This window comes from Thamnophis sirtalis, unplaced genomic scaffold (genome assembly GCF_051295495.1).
Source record: "Thamnophis sirtalis isolate CommonGarterSnake01/CBP01778 unplaced genomic scaffold, rThaSir2_p1.2 scaffold_2, whole genome shotgun sequence".
In the NCBI taxonomy this organism is placed as follows: Eukaryota; Metazoa; Chordata; class Lepidosauria; order Squamata; family Natricidae; genus Thamnophis; species Thamnophis sirtalis.
Genome location: NW_028261382.1, coordinates 2,390,767 through 2,407,925, shown reverse-complemented (window position 1 = coordinate 2,407,925; position 17,159 = coordinate 2,390,767). Strand labels below are relative to the sequence as shown.

The 17,159-nt window shown below is 46.2% G+C and overlaps 1 protein-coding gene across 1 annotated transcript; it reads left to right on the top strand.

The window, feature by feature from the left end:
• Positions 1-4,172: 4,172 nt before the first annotated feature.
• LOC148048423 (uncharacterized) lies at positions 4,173-9,969 on the top strand. The gene is made up of 7 exons (XM_087707419.1): positions 4,173-4,242; positions 5,318-5,641; positions 6,565-6,978; positions 8,251-8,358; positions 8,479-8,503; positions 8,596-8,624; positions 9,590-9,969. The coding sequence occupies exons 1-7, from the start codon at positions 4,176-4,178 to the stop codon at positions 9,805-9,807; spliced, it is 1,185 nt and encodes a 394-aa protein (XP_087563545.1). The 5' UTR covers positions 4,173-4,175; the 3' UTR covers positions 9,808-9,969.
• Positions 9,970-17,159: the final 7,190 nt, after the last annotated feature.

Here is a 17,159-nt window from a genome sequence, read left to right as displayed (position 1 = left end):
AGTTGACAGCTTGGCTTGGGACCAGACAAGAGAACCTGGCTTGCCTCAAACTGCCCCAAAAGGGAGCGTCTTTTTTCCCACTAATCCATTAATCCCCTGATTGGGATTAATTCTACTTTGGGTGTATGGTTATGGCTATTAACAGGCTTTTAACCTTGTAGCCATAAGGTGGGTTTGTCCCAGTGGTGGGATTCAGCCAGTTCGCCCCCACTTGGGGGGGAACTGGTTGTTAACTTTCTGAGCAGTTTGGCGAACTGGTTGCTGGAAGAAATCATTAGGGCAGAGAACCGGTGGTTAAATGATTTGAATCCCACCACTGGACTTCGTCCTGTATTATCAGGTAGAAATTGGAAAGGGAAGAGAAAGGAAGGGAGGAGGGGAAAGAAGGAAAGGGAAGAGGGAAAGAAAAGAAAAGGGGAAGAAGGGAAGGAAGGAAGGAAAGGGAGGAAGGAAGGAAAGGAGGAAAGGAGGGAGGAAAGAAACAAAGAAAGGAGGGAGGGAATGAAGGAAAGAAGGAATGAAGAAAAGGGAGGGAAAGAGGGAGGGAGGGAAAGAAGAAAGGGAGGTGGGGAATTCTGAGAGTTGAAGTCCATGCATCTTCAAGTAGCCAACATGCATTATTCCTGCACTAAGCTGTCCTTCATCCTCAGCATCACAGCCACTATCTTCCTTTTTGGGGTCACATCCTCTAGATGGGCGCATGGCATCTGAACCCTATATTGCTGCTTTGACTTTGGATTCAGGCCCTTCCACCGTTGTACCAGGATGCTAAAGAGAACCAACAGTGGATGTTTGACAATTTCTGGCCAAGTCCAATCATCTTAACTGCCAGGTTACATTAACAGAATCCTGCAAACTCTGCAAATATTTCTCCTCTCCTTTCCTTTTACTCCGTGGAAAAGCAGGGAGATGCTTCCCACACCCCTTTTCCTCCAGTGGGCTCAGCTGCCTCTTCTCTACCCACTGCCTAGTCTGCAGTGCTTCCTCCTGCCTCCAAGGTCATTCTCACCTACCATCAAAAAACACCCCAATTCCCATTAAGGGCAACCCTGGAGGGATCGCAACCCCCTCCCTCAGTTCCTCCTCTTCCTCCTCTTCCTCCCCCCCCCCCAGTGGCAGGGCAGTGGAAAACCATGCAAATTATAACCCCACCCGTTCCTAGGGGAAAATGCAAATGTGTGCCGGTTAGGTGAACGGCATTATTTTACATTCAAAGCCATCCACACGTCAAACAAAAGAAAGTGGAAATTATGTAAATGTTGCAGACTCTGCGCAAGTTCCTGTAGATGGAATGAGCTGAACTCGCTTTCCAACGGGCTATTTTTTTTTAGTCCTGGGACAATTTAGATGTTTCTTCAGCTTGGCAACTTTAAGCGGTGTGGATTTCAACTCCATCACCGGCTGGGGGAATCCTGGGAGTTGACGTCCACTTGTCTAAAATGGTGCAGGTTCTCCTGCTTGAGCGGGGGGCTGGACTAGAAGACCTCCAAGGTCCCTTCCCAGCTCATTCTAGTCTATCTCTTAAAGTAAATGCCACTTTATAAAGCCTTGTTAAGAGACCACACCTAGAGTACTGCATCCTGTTTTGGTCACCACGCTATAAAAAGAGATGTGGAGACTCTAGAAAGAGTGCAGAGAAGAGCAACAAAGAGGATTAGGGGACTGGAGACTAAAACATATGAAGAACGGTTGCAGGAACTGGGCATGGCTAGTCGAGGGAAGAGAAGGACCAGGGGAGACAGGAAAGCATCTTTCAATATTTGAGGGGCTGCCACAGAGTGGAGGAAGGGGGTCAAGTTATTTTCCAAAGCACTTGAAGGCCAGACAAGGAAGAATGGATGGAAACTGACCAAGGAGAGATTCAACCTGGAAATAGGGAGAAATCTTCTGACAACGAGAATAATGGAACCAATGGAAGTTGGTTTCAAGAAGCTTTCAAGAAAAGATTGGACTGCCATTTGTCAGAAATAGTGTAGGATCTGCTTGGGCAGGGGGTTGGATTAGATGACCTACAAGGTCCCTTCCAACTCTGCCATTCTGACATTAAAGTTGCCAAGCTTGAGAAATAATGGGTTAAATTCAAGAACACACTCAGCCGTAATTTTTCTTGTTGTCAGCCACAAGGAGCTAATAAACCATCAAAATTGACACCAATTTTCTGAGGTGCAGGAAATGGGCAGGCTGGTTTTCTGCCTGTCTCTGGCAGGATATAATTTGTATTAAATAGTGTTTTTTTTAAATAAAGAAAAGTATATGATGCAAGCTAATTTAAACAAGGAAAAGAAAGCCATCAGAGAGAAAGTTAAAAATGCAACGAAGGGGGGGGGGGAAAAGTAGAAGAAACGGATAAGAACTCACACTGAAGAAGGGGCTTCCAATCTTCTTGATGACAGTTATAAGCACGATCGTAAATTTATCTCTTACTCAATGATTACAACATAACTCACTTTATTTTAAACCATTGTTTTTTTTCCTAACCCTCAGAGAAAAGCCAAACTTCCCTTTTCTTTGCAGCTTTTGAGTTGCTGTGATCCCTTGCATTCCCTAATTTGTTTGTTACCCTTTTTATTTGCTTTTGGGATTTTATATTTTTTTAAAAAAATTAATACAGTTTTGATTTTAAAAAACCCATAAATCATAATTTCAATATTGTCAAAAAAAAAAAAGTCCCATAGAGGTTTCTAGTCCCAATAAAAAGTAGATATTGTCTTATTGTCGATCAAGGAAGTCGATTTAGACATCCCAGAAAGTTGCATTCTCTTTGCCAACCGTTCTTCCACTGGGGTTCCCATCTTGGTACGTTAAAATAATGCAGAATATTTGCCTCGCCCCAGTTCCATACAAAAAGAGAATTCTGTAACTCTTGTCCATCAATTTGGACAGTTTGTCCATCAATCAGTTTGTCCTATGAATGTAAGCCGCCCTCAGGGAAAAGGGCGGCCTATAAATCCCAAATAAATGAAATGAAATGAAATCCCCAAAGAAAAACAGCTGGTTTCAACGGTTATATCAATCTTTAAAAAAACCCCGAATCAGTCTTTGTAGGCAGGCTGGTTTTTCTGCACACAATATTTGGAATTTCCCTGATCTAATTTGGGAGCCTGGCTGAAATTCTCATTAATTCTTTCGCAAGGTTAAGGGCAGAAATATCTCCGCGCCCTCTAGTGACTGGTCCAGGTAATGCCTTTGGGGTTTGAATCGCCCTAAGCTGCATTTGGTGGTCTCCTCCTCCTCCTCCTCCTCCTCCTCCTCCTCCTCCTCCTCCTCCTCCTCCTCCTCCTCCTCCTCCTCCTCTGCAAACTCCACTTCCTTCTAGCTCTGCTCATGTTCCCTAGTTTGGTAATGAGACGTCTGCAAGAAAACAACCAAGCTCAGAGAGCACCAAGGACCACACTGTCATCGTCCTCCTCCTCCTCCTCCTCCTCCTCCTCCTCCTCCTCCTCCTCCTCCTCCTCCTCCTCCTCCTCCTCCTCCTCCTCCTCCTCCTCCTCCTCTGCAAACTCCACTTCCTTCTAGCTCTGATGATGTTCCCTAGTTGGGTAATGAGATGTCTGCAAGAAAACAACCAAGCTCAGAGAGCACCAAGGACCCCACAGTCGTCATTCTCCCCCTCTCTTCCTCCTCCTGCTCTTCCTCCTCCTCCTCCTCCTCCTCCTCCTCCTCCTCCTCCTCCTCCTCCTCCTCCTTCTCCCCTCTGCAAGCGCCATTCCCTTCCAGCACTGATGATATTCCCTAGTTGGGTAATGAGACGTTTGCAAGAAAACAACCAAGCTCAGAAAGCACCAAGGACCACACTGTCCTCCTCCTCCTCCACCTAACCAGCCTTGGCTCTGTCTTCCATTCTTCTAAAGTAGGGCTCTGCAACCTTGGCAACTTTACGACTTGCGGACTTCAATTCCCAGAATTCCTCAGAACAGCTGGCTGAGGAATTCTGGGAGCTGAAGTCCACAAGTCGTAAAGTTTCCCAAGGTTGCAGGCCCCTCTTCTAAAGGACATGGGCCTGGCAAATGATGCCCGTTCTGCAGTTTGGAGAGTGCAACAGGAAGAAAAATGTCAGTTTCATCAGCTGTCATGCATTTCCTTTTGCTCCTATTTTTGGCCTTCGCCGAACTTGGCCAACTTCCTCCTTTACTCCAGCAGCTTTCGACATCTGAAGAAAGCCGAGAAACGAAGAGATGTTGGGCTCACAAGCGAGGGTCCCGCGCTGCCTCCTGGCTCTCCTGTTGCTAAGAGAAGCTGCAGGTATGGCTCTCATCCCTCCCTCCTGCTTTGGTCCCTTGGGTGGCCCTTCTTCGTCCGGCTGGGAATTTGTCGTCGGGTGGCATTCAGGACGTGGGATCTACGGGAAGCAACTGGAGCCGAGCTAAAGATTCTCCTCTCTCTTGCTCTCTTTGTATTTGGAGTTTGATCTTTGCTTGACTTTGGGGTTAAATTTTTGGGTGTGGTCCAGTGGTGGGATTCAGCCGGTTCGCACCTATTCGGGAGAACCGGCTGTTAACTTTCTAAGCAGTTCGGAGAACCGGTTGTTGGAAGAAATCTCCTTTTGTTTTTTCCCCACTTTACAAGGCTAATCCTGTAAGGAAGGCAGGAAGGAGACATTCTGGTGTTGTTTCTAGCCTAGTGTTTCTCAACCTTGGCAACTTGAAGATGTCTGGACTTCAAGTCCCAGAATTCCCCAGCCAGCGAATGCTGGCTGGGGAATTCTGGGACTTGAAGTCCAGACATCTTCAAGTTGCCAAGGTTGAGAAACACTGTTCTAGCCTCATCTTGATTGCCCTGCTTACAGAAACTGCCTCTCCGGTTAACCCTGATCACATTGTAACAGCGAAGGCTAAGCGCCCGTCAACGTGAGTGACGTTGAGTTGGCCATGGCCAACGGTCACATTGAAAATTGAAACCCACCACTGACTAGGGGAGACATGATAGTAGTATTCCAATATCTCAGGGGTTGCCCCAAAGAAGAGGGAGTCAAACTATCCTCCAAGGCACCTGAGGGCAGAACATGAAGCAATGGGCGGAAACTAATCAAGGAGAGAAGCAACCTAGAACTAAGGAGAAACTTCCTAACAGTAAGGACAATTAACCAGTGGAACGGCTTGCCACTAGAAGTTGCAAATGCTCCATCACTGGGGTTTTTTAAAGAAGAGATTGGGCAGGCATTTGTCTGGAATGATATAGTTTCTCCTGCTAGAGCAGGGGGTTGGACTAGAAGACCTCCAAGGTCCCTTCTAACTCTATTCTGAGTGAGGAATATGCTGGAGACTGGCGGGAGTTCAGGGTTAATCTCTCCACCTGTCTCTGTTTTTTTTTACCCTAGGCGCCACTTTCTTTCACGAGTATGGAACTGAACACGTGACTCAAATCTGCAACGAATCCTTTAGGGGAGACAATGCTGCTTGGTGGATTGGTGGAACCTCTCTGCAAACATTTGAACCAAGGTGCTGCAATAAAAATAAAATTAACTCTCGGGAATGTCAGCCTGGAAATTGCCCCAACAACGTTTCCCTGAGCAATTTCCCCAGAGGTGGAATGTTTGCATGCAAAACCCCGAACCAGGAAAGCGAAACCCCTTTATTTTCTTCAAAAGATCACTGCGCAAACTTCAATTTCTTTTTTGTAGCCATAATAAAGAGCCAAGCAGGTGAGAAGGTTTTGGTTCCCCCCCCCTATTTGGCAGGAATCAAAGTTGAAATCATTTTGATGGCTACGATCAGCCATTCTCAAAGGTTTTGGTCTTAGGGCCCCCGTTGCAATTCTTAGGAACGACGGAAGAGCTACGGTTGGGGCAAGCCATATCTGTTGATGTTCGCTGTAATAGAAATTGAACCTGAGAACTTTTAAAAAATGTTGATTTATTTGACTCTGCCATTTGCTCTCTATTTATATACAGGTGGCTTGATGGTGATTATCAGTACTGATAGCAAGTTAGCAAGTTAGACTTATATGCCGCTTCATAGGGCTTTCAGCCCTCTCTAAGCGGTTTACAGAGTCAGCATATCGCCCCCAACAACAATCTGGGTCCTCATTTTACCCACCTCAGAAGGATGGAAGGCTGAGTCTGAGTCAACCTTGAGCCTGGTGGGATTGTTGTTGGGGGCAATATGCTGACTCTGTAAACCGCTTAGAGAGGGCTGAAAACCCTATGAAGCGGTATATAAGTCTAACTGCTATTGCTATAATGCTCAATGACAGCGAAACATCCAGTTATGTTTAATGTAAACCAGTGATGTTAATCCTGAGCTTAAGAACGGATGCACAAAATCTTGTAACCAAACGACATGCTTGATGAAATGGAGAAAAGTTGTTTTTTTCCTTCTTCTCTTGCTTTTGTTTAAAAAGAATAAAAATATATTTTTTTAAAAAAAAGAAAAGGCAGCACGCCAACCTGCAGAACAGCAACGGGCTTTCAACTCCATCTTTCCAAAAAATAAATTGGACCCTGGGATGGAAGGAAATGCATCCAAAGCAAAGGGCCACAATAACAGGACAAGAATGTTGTGGGTCCATCACTTGACAAAAAATATGCCTCTAATCTCAACCCTTTCTGCCCGTTTCCCACCGCAGGGCAGAGGCCCGAAAACATTCCTACGGAAGCCGAGGACGAGATCTCCGTTGAGGAAAACCAAGACTTGATCCTTTCATGTGCATTTGAACTGGGAAAGAACGCAAGTGTTTTCACCGTGTATTGGTTTAAAGGACTCAATCCGAGCAAGTGCCTCTTTTCGGCTTCCAACGAAGTCTGCAACTCGCTCTTTAACGTTTCCCACGACATCAACTGCTGCATCGACGAGGCGTTCAGAGACCGAAGGATCAAGAACTTCACAACTTCAGGGGAGGAACATCGAAACCAGACGCACATCGTTACAATCACCAAAAGCACCATGGCAGACAATGGAAGCTACTTCTGTGTGGTGGCCGCTTATAATCAAGGATTCACGTGGACAATAGAACGCAGGGTATCTGTGACTGTGAGGAAAGGTGAGTTTTAACGGGTGAGGAACCGAGCCTTAAAATGTGTCCCCACAAATTCTGACTCGGAGGGCTCTTCGGTGCGCTCTGAGCTTGGCTGTTTCCTTGCAGACATTTCAAGACCCAACTGGGTAACATCATCAGGATTAGAAGGGAGAGGAGGAGGAAGGACTCTGGGATCTTTCGTGCTCTCTGAGCTTGCTTTCTTTGGTGAGAGTGAACTGCACTTCATTTAAGCACTGGTGATGTTCCCTAGTTGGGTCATGGAAGATCTGCAAGAAAACATCCAAGCTCAGAGAGCACTAAAGACCCCACGGTTGTCCTCTCCATTGTTGTTGTCTTCCTCCTCCTCTTCCTCTTCCTCCTCCTCCTCCTCCTCCTCCTCCTCCTCCTCCTCCTCCTCCTCCTCCTCCTCCTCCTCCTCCTCCTCCTCCGCCTCCTCTCTGCAAACTCCACTCCCTCTAGATCTGATGATGTTCCCTAGCTGGGTCATGGAAGGTCTGCAAGAAAACATCCAAGCTCAGAGAGCACTAAAGACCCCACAGTAGTCCTCTCCATTGTTGTTGCCCTCCTCCTCCTCTTCCTCCTCCTCCTCCTCTTCCTCCTCCCCCCTCCTCTCTGCAAACTCCACTCCCTCTAGATCTGATGATGTTCCCTGGTTGGGTAATGAAACATCTGCAAGAAAACATCCAAGCTCAGAGAGCACCAAGACACTAGAGTCTTCCTCCTCCTCCTCCTCCTCCTCCTCCTCCTCCTCCTCCTCCTCCTCCTCCTCCTCCTCCTCCTCCTCCTCCTCCCCTCTCCCCCCTTCCTCCTCCTCTCTGCAAATTCCACTCCCACTAGATCTGATGATGTTCCCTAGTTGGGTAATGAAACATCTGCAAGGAAACATCCAAGCTCAGAGAGCACCAAGATACTAGAGTCTTCCTCCTCCTCCTCCTCCACCCCCCTCCCCCTCCTCTTCCTCCTTCCCTCCTCCCCCCTCCTCCTCCTTGTTCTCCTCATTCTCCTCCTCCTCCCTCAAAAATAGCTCTGACTTCCATTCTTCTCTTCACAAGTTCCACTCCTTTCTGGCACTGATGATGTTACCTAGTTGGGTCGTGAAATGTCTGCAAGAAAACCCCCCACACTCAGAGAGCACCACGGACTCCGCCAGTTCAACCCCCCGAGTTACAAATGTTTTCTGCTACGGCTTCAGATCCCTCCCCACCCACCCCCCCGTTCGAAGTGGCCGTTTCCCCTTTCTGACTAGTACGAACTTTTCGCTTCTCTTTTTTCAAGCACCGCCATCCAACTTCTATCTCCAGATCTCCCTAGCAGCCATTGGGGGAGCCCTGCTTCTGATGGCTGGCATCATTTTGCTCCTGTGCTGGCTGAGAAAAGCAAAAGGTAACTCAGGAACGATTTGACCCGGATGGCACCAAAAAGAAACCTTGCAATTTTGGGAAAAAAGCAATTGAAACATACAGAATTCACTCTATGTATCTTTCTTTTTATATTTTGTTCCAGGAAAGCCACTGGAAAATCAACAAAGGTATTTTTGCCTATCGTGTCATTGAATAGAAATTGTATTTTTTCCCCCCCCCTTTACCCTGAAATGATTTTGAAATAATCTCTTTCATTCAGGGACCAGACTGCAGTGGCTACAGAAGATTGTAAGTCAACTCTCCTTTCCATTACATTTAATTTTAAAACGAATATCGTATCCCTAGTATTTGGGAAAGGGAGGCGGGGGTCAAAGTGGCTAAGACGCTGAGTTTGTCGATCAGAAAGGTTGGCAGTTCAATGGTTCGAATCCCCAGCGCTGCGTAATGGAGTGAGCTCCCGTGACTTGTCCCAGCTTCTGCCAACCTAGCAGTTCGAAAGCACGTTAAAAATGCAAGTAGAAAAATAGGGACCACCTTTGGTGGGAAAGTAACAGCATTCCGTGCGCCTTTGGCATTGAGTCATGCTAGCCACATGACCACAGAGATGTCTTCGGACAGCGCTGGCTCTTCGGCTTTGAAACGGAGATGAGCACCGCCCCCTAGAGTCTTTGAGCCAAGGTGACGCAGTGGTTAAATGCAGCACTGCAGGCTACTGCTAGATCAGCAGGTCAGCGGTTCAAATCTCACCGGCTCAGGGTTGACTCAGCCTTCCATCCTTCCGAGGTGGGTAAAATGAGGACCCAGATTGTTGGGGGCAATATGCTGACTCTCTGTAAACCGCTTAGAGAGGCCTGAAAGGCCTATGAAGCGGTATATAAGTCTACTGCTATTGCTATTGCTAGAGTCGGGAACGACTAGCACGTGTGTGCGAGAGGAATTTTTACCTTTAATATTTGGGATGTAAATACCAAGATATCTCCCAGGCCCACTTAACGGATATGATCAGCACTGAGTTCAAGGCATTCTTGCCAAGCGTTTTTATTCTTTTGACAATGCACTGAAGCATCAGCTAAGGCCACACAGACAAAACCCGTCAAAAGTTTTCTTTTAGTAACGAATTCAAAACAAAACAATCTTAACCTGTTGTGCCCGTTGACCAGCTAGGTCTTCCAGGCACCTAATCAGGTTGCGGCTTCAAGTTTACTTTAAAAATAAAAAAATGAAACTTATTTGTTCTTTTTTTTGACTTCCAGGTTCCCCATATGCTGTTTCTGGTCGCAATGACCTAAGTGGACAAGAAACGGTTTATTCTCTAGCCATGAGTCCTGGGGAAGCCCCATCTTCGCGGTGTTTCTCATCACAGAGCAAGCCAGCTCCTGCGGTGCAACATGGAGAAAATGTGGAAGTTCTCTATTCTAAAGTTGCTAAGGACAGAGACGGTCCCTCCTTGGCCTCTGATTCCAGCGTATGAAGTGCCTGGTTTTGCTTCCTGAAACTTATCTTTTATTGAGCAGGGGATACGGACAGTTCTCCGAAACAGGAAGCGAAGGCAAGTCGAATTGTTTGGAGGGCTGCAGATTTTAGGTCAATGGTCTGGAGTTGAGCGGGTGGAGAACATCTTCAAAGAATGTCCGACAGAAAACTTTTGAATTAGCTGGTTCAGAATCCAGAGCATCTGCCCAGCTCTTTTTATCTCCCTTCAATTTCCATGTGAGCTGCCATGTTTTGTTTTATTTTGAGTTTTGCACCCCTGGCATTGCTAAAAATCCCACCTGCTGTTTGTCTATGGAGATTCTCCATTATCCACGTCATGTTTTGCTCCAAAGGTGCTTTTTCCAAAGGGCAAATGGTTTTTTTAAATTTCTTGGAAAACATTTTGCTTCTCATCCAAGAGGTGAACCTATCAGGTGCTGCTTCATTTAATAATCAGGAAAGAAACCACTCAACTCCATTTGTTTGAAATTAAGTGTACTTTTACTAATTACAAACGAATAGTAGCGAAGCAAAGCTGAGTCTGGTTCACTGGCGCGAAAGCAAAGAATATCATGTATAGGTCAATTCCCCTCCCCTTGGCACCCCAGTCCATAGTCCAATTATAATTCAACCCAACTGTCAGGTGGGAGATATCTTCAAAAAAACCTCATCAGGGTGGAATGCTGGACAGTTAACCTTGGCGGGAAACTCCCTTCCTCCACATGCCCAATGAGATGGTCAGGACAGCTTCTAGAACATTCCTCCAGCACATAATGATTCCCCTCCCAAATACCATGCCCCCCCCGTCCCCGTTTCAATGGCAGCCGAAGCAGCAGCAAGGCAGAGGCTGACAGAACCGAAGAAACTTCTTGGATGAGAAGCAAAAGGTTTTCAAGAAAAAAAATAAAAAGAAGAAAGTCCAGTTGCCTTTTGGGAAAAGCATCTTTGAGACACTTGCTACTTGGAGTGTTAGCTGCCAGTGGTCTTCATGCCTCATGATTGGAAACCCGTTATGGACTTTTTGTCTTAAACATAATTGAATGACTGGAAACCCTTTATGGACTTTTTGCTGCCAATTGATAAAAACGAATTAGTGGTTTCAGGAGCCATTGCTTCAAAGGAGCTTTTTTAGGGGAAGAAGCCGAGCCGAGGTGGCGCAGTGGTTAGAGTGCAGTACTGCAGGCCACTTTAGCTGACTGCTAGTTCGGCAGTTCGGCTGTTCAAATCTCACCGGCTCAGGGTTGACTCAGCCTTCCATCCTTCCGAGGTGGGTGAAATGAGGACCCGGATTGTTGTTGGGGGCAATATGCTGACTCTGTAAACCGCTTAGAGAGGGCTGAAAGCCCTATGAAGCGGTATATAAGTCTAACTGCTATTGCTATTGCTAAGAAGGCAACCAGGATGTGTCATTTGGGAAGGTGGAGATAGTAATTCTTATGTCTGTAACCACTGGGAAAAAAAGATTGGACGTCGCTTCTTTAGATATCTTCCCTTTTGTCTTTTTTTTCTGTTATTCTTTCCTTTCTTTTTCTCGCTTTTTTTCTGTTTTAAGCTTCTGTTGTTTTTAAAACTTGTGTAGAATTGCCTTTCGGGAATATAGTTATAGAAAGGATCCCATTAAGGAAGCTTCCCAAGTATGTCGTAGATATGTTAAAACGTGTTGCGATGTCCGACAAAGACAACTCAAACTGTTTAAGATCTCCACGCTCCTTCTTCTTTGAAGCAGTCAAACGAACATGGGAAGTCCATGGGTATCACCTGCTTAAAACATTCTTTGCAAGCCGGCTGGGTGTTTCTTTCCATTGATGGTCCATTAGATGGCAGCCTTGTCTCTTATGAGAGAAGACTCTTTTGGCCAGAAGGCACTAAGATCTGAAATCACCACTGTTGGTCTCCCTTCGGCAGTAGCTATTTATGGAGCCAGTTTTGAAAACAGGAAGTCATAGCCAAAAGCCAACATGGGTTTGTCAAAAAGCAGATCATGCCAGACTAATCTGATTGCATTCTTCGACAAAGTGACAACATGAATGGACCAGAGGAATGCCGTTGATACAATTTACTGTTCTGAAATTTCATTTCCTTTTTTTTTTTTCATTTATTGAATTTCTATGCTGCCCAATCCCCGAAGGACTCCGGGCGGCTTACAGAAATGAAAAAAATTAAAAAGAATTTTTAATGGTATAGGGTTTCCTGCCTAGGCAGGGGGTTGGACTAGAAGACCTCCAAGGTCCCTTCCAACTCTGCTATTGTATTGTATTGTATTGGGTAGGTTGGGTAGGGGAGACAAGCTTGAGAAAGGTAGCTTTTCCCCAGCTGATCTCCAAAACATGTCATTCTTTTTTGTGGTTTAAAAGTTTTTATTTTCCATTTTATCATTTTCATACACTCACATATATACTGTGCATAGCCAGCGCCATACAACATTAAACAATAATCGCAGCAATTCCTCTTGTCAACAATACCCCCCAAAATACAAACCCAATATACCTCTTCCCCTCTCCATACACCTCTTTCTTCCACCACCCTCCAACTTTCTATCTTCCCTCCATCCTCCTCCTCTACCCTACTTCCCCTCCCCCTCTACCACTCCTCTCTCCCGATCCACTCCCTCCCTTCCTTCTCACCCTCCCTCCCATCCTCTCTCCCGTCCCTCTCTACCCGTCTTCCTTCTATCCCACTCCTCCTACCCTTGGTGTATTTCCACTATATGTCAATGTACTTAACTTATCCTATTTTTACAGAGAAATTATAGAAAAACAGTATACATGTGAAATCATATTACATTGAAATCTAACCTAGTATATATCCCTCCCTCCCCCCTCCCCCCCACCCCCTCCGACTTCCCAGAGCCCGTACATGGTATAGATTTTTAACAAACACAGTCTAAAATATATTGAGAAAAAGAAAAAAAAAGGTTAATAACATCTCTACATTGATCTTAGCTTCTTCTTGCTAAGCTGACTTTAAACATGTCATTCTTAAATAAGAAGAAAAAGGAGATTTATTACCCAGATCAAGCTCTCTTTTCGAATGGTGAGGAAGATCTATTGGGCATGTCAAGAGTTTTGTTTGAGGTCATATTAGCAATAGCAATAGCAGTTAGACTTATATACCACTTCATAGGGCTTTCGGCCCTCTCTAAGCGGTTTACAGAGTCAGCATATCGCCCCCAACAACAACAATCCGGGTCCTCATTTCACCCACCTCGGAAGGATGGAAGGCTGAGTCAACCTTGAGCCGGTGAGATTTGAACAGCCGAACTGCAGAACTGCAGTCAGCTGAAGTAGCCTGCAGTGCTGCATTTAATCACTGCACCACCTCGGCTCTATATTCAACCGGTAGTGACCCAGGCCTGCCACGCCCCCAAACCGGTTCCCCCGCTTTCCACCACCACCATCTCGTTTTTGAGTTCTGTGCATGCGCAGAACAATTTTAATTGAACTGCGCATTCGCCCAGAGAAGCCCGCGGACAACCGAACCGGCAGTAAAGCTGGATAGCACCCTTTTTAACTAAAACGTTGCGTGGAAAGGCCCAAGCGTTCGTGAACTCAGAATATGATAGATGGAAACTTCGGTCCTTTAAAGAACGGCCGTACAGAATTTTAGCAGGAAAGCAATTTTTCAGGCATCGGCCATAAAAATAACTTGCTGGTTAAGGAAAAAAAGAGGAAGCATCAAGCACAGTTCTGCTTTCTGAAACAGTTCTGCTTTGCTTCAAATTTCTCCTTATTCAGCTGTTACTGCTTCTTTGGCAACAGAGGAAGTGACCAGCTAATAGCCCGTTTCCCCAAACTAGGGTGAAATCCAGCCGGTTCTGATTTTTTTTGATTTTTTTAGTATATTTATTTTCATTTTCATTTTCATACACTCACATGTATACACCATACAGTATTAAACAGTAATTGCATCAATTCCTCTTGTCGACAATGCCCCAGAAAATAAAAGCCTAATATACCTCTTCCATTCTCCATACACCTCTTTCTTCCACCACCCTCCAACTTTCTATCTTCCCTCCATCATCCCCCTCTATCCTACTTTCCCTCGCCCTCTACCACTCCTCTCTCCCGATCCACTCCCCCCTTCCTTTTCACCTCCCCCCCCATCCTCTCTCCCATCCCTCTCTACCCATCCTTCTTCTTTCCTACTCCTCCTCCCCTCGGTGTATTTCCACTATATGTTAATGTATTTGGCTTATCCTATTTTTAAAGAAAAATTAGAGAAAAACAGTATACATGTGAAGTCACATTGCATTGAGAACTAACACTTCGTGTCTAGCCTTATGTATATCCCTCCCTCCCTCCCCCCTCCCCCTCCTCCCCCCTCCTCCTCCCCCCCCCCCGACTTCCCAGAACCCGTACATGGTCTAGATTTTTAACAAACAGTCTAAGATCTATTGAGAAAAAAGAAATAAAGAAATTAATAACATCTCTACATTGATCTTAGCTTCTTCTTGCTAAGCTGACTTTAAACAATTTAAATCATTCCTGATCTTAAGCATAGGCTAACTGGAATTTCTTGGTCCCGTATTTATTTTGTATATAGTCAATCCATTTTTTTCCAGTCTCGTTTATATCTCTCGTTTGAGTGATCTTTAAGATATGCCGATATTTTAGCCATCTAAAGCAGGTTCTGACAGGTTCTGGAGAACCGGTAGCAGAAATTTTGAGTAGGTCAGAGAACTGGCAAATGCCACCTCTGGCTGGCCCCAGAGTGGGGAGGGAGTGGGGATTTTACAGTATCTTTCCCCTGGAGTGGGGAGGGAATGGGGATTTTGCAGTATCCTTCCCCTGGAGTGGAGAGGGAATGGAGATTTTGCAGTATCCTTCCGCTGGAGTGGGGAAGGAATGGGGATTTTGCAGTATCCTTCCCCTGGAGTGGGGAGGGAAAGGAGATTTTGCAGTATCCTTCCCCTGGAGTGGGGAGGGAAAGGAGATTTTGCAGTATCCTTCCCCTGGAGTGGGGAGGGAATGGGGATTTTACAGTATCTTTCCCCCAGGAGTGGGGAGGGAAAGGAGATTTTGCAGTATCCTTCCCCTGGAGTGGGGAGGGAAAGGAGATTTTGCAGTATCCTTCCCCCTGGAGTGGGGAAGGAATGGGGATTTTGCAGTATCCTTCCCCTGAAGTGGGGAAGGAATGGGGATTTTGCAGTATCCTTCCCCTGGAGTGGGGAGGGAATGGGGATTTTGCAGTATCCTTCCCCTGGAGTGGGGATTTTGCAGTATCCTTCCCCTGGAGTGGGGAGGGAATGGGGATTTTGCAGTATCCTTCCCCTGAAGTGGGGAAGGAATGGGGATTTTGCAGTATCCTTCCCCTGGAGTGGGGAGGGAATGGGGATTTTGCAGTATCCTTCCCCTGGAGTGGGGATTTTGCAGTATCCTTCCCCTGGAGTGGGGAGGGAATGGGGATTTTGCAGTATCCTTCCCCTGAAGTGGGGAAGGAATGGGGATTTTGCAGTATCCTTCCCCTGAAGTGGGGAAGGAATGGGGATTTTGCAGTATCCTTCCCCTGGAGTGGGGAGGGAATGGAGATTTGGCAGCATCCTTCCCCTGCCACGCCCACCAAGCCACACCCACAGAACCGGTAGTAAAAAAAAATTTGAATTTCACCACTGCCCCAAACAAACAACATTTGAATTTGGAGTTAAACACCTTTAGCCTATGATTTTAGGACTTAAGGAAGAGTAAACACGGGGCAGCGTAAAAGAGTGTTAAGTTCGGAGTTAGCAATGATTTTTTTCCCCTAAAAGTGTTCGGCGAAGGAGGTTAATTCCCTTTTAATATTTGCTATCTTAGAGCTTAAACGACTATTGGATTCACTGGGAAATTGGCCGCCCCGGAGGAAGCCTGAATTTTAAGTAGGATTGGCCTTTCGTTTAATTTATTTTGAGCTTTGCACAAGGAATTAAGAAGTAGCAGAAGTAGATTTGGAGGGCGCGGTAAATTTCTGGACATCGCAATCCTTCTTCGCTTGCAGAGGCCAAGGAGAGGATCTGCATACATGCAAAAGAGAGAGCCGAGGTGGCGCAGTGGGTAGAGTGCAGTACTGCAGGCCACTTCAGCTGACTGTTATCTGCAGTTCGGCGGTTCTAATCTCACCGGCTCAAGGTTGACTCAGCCTTCCATCCTTCCGAGGTGGGTGAAATGAGGACCCGGTTTGTTGTTGGGGGCGATATGCTGACTCTATAAACCGCTTAGAGAGGGCTGAAAGCCCTATGAAGTGGTATATAAGTCTAACTGCTATTGCTAGTCAAAAGATATGTAACTAAGCAGAGAGGGCTTCAATTTTATTTTTTTTAAAAAATGGAGGTTTCCAAAAGCGATCTGGAAGAGGCTGCAGACGAGAGAGGAGAGACAGAGTGAGAATGGATGTTTCATCCTTTCTTCGCTATGATTTTTACGCTCAGCGGCTTCCTTTTTCTGCAGGGTCTTAACGGCATATATTTAATAGACGCGGCACTTAATTAAGGAACCCTTTCTGGATTCTTTGCTGGAATCCTGTCCATGTTGGTTTGAAGGCTATTCCTTGAGGATCGTTCTCCCATAGAACCCCAAAGGAGACAGGAAAGAGGAGTCAGCTAGCTCATCTTGAGCAAGGCAAGAAATCCATGATTAGGCTTCCTTGATCTGATATGTGATCTTTCTTCGTATACTATAAGCCAGTGATGGCTAAGCTATTTGTCGTTGCGTGCTTAAAGCGCGCACGCAGCAGCACGCCTGCCTGCCTGCACCCATAATGCAATGCACATGTGATTCCCCCATGTTTCCCCCAGTGTGTGTGACCCCTCCCCCTGTGTGTTCCCCAATCCCTATACATTCGCGCCCCTCCTATGCCTAATTTTGGGCCTCCTGCACCTACCTGGAAGCCCAAAATGGGGCGGGGGCCCACGAGGCCTCAAAATGCAATGTGAGTGTCCCCGTGCATATGCCCCTCCTCTCACACATTTCCACAACCCCCCCCGTCTGTCCGTCCCCCAACATGCATGACAGAGACATAAACGCCAGCTGGCCAGCAGGAGTCACGCACACATGCGCGATGGAGCTGTGTTGGTGCGACGGCTGATGTGCCTGCAGAGAGGGCTGTGCGTGCCACCTGCGGCCTGTGTGCCATCAGTTCGCTTCATGGCCATAGGTGATTTGATATCTGGTTTATATGGCGGTCTATAACTGTAATAAAGATCTGATTTGATAGCCAGCTTCTATTTAGCTGGAAAGTTCTCTCCCTGATGAACGTTTGGTCCTAGAGTTGAACCATACCCATCAGGAACTTTTCGGGATCTTTAAATGAGAAAACTAGTCCACTAGAATGCTTGATGGATTACAATTCTTGTCTAGAAAGCCTCTCTGACGGTCA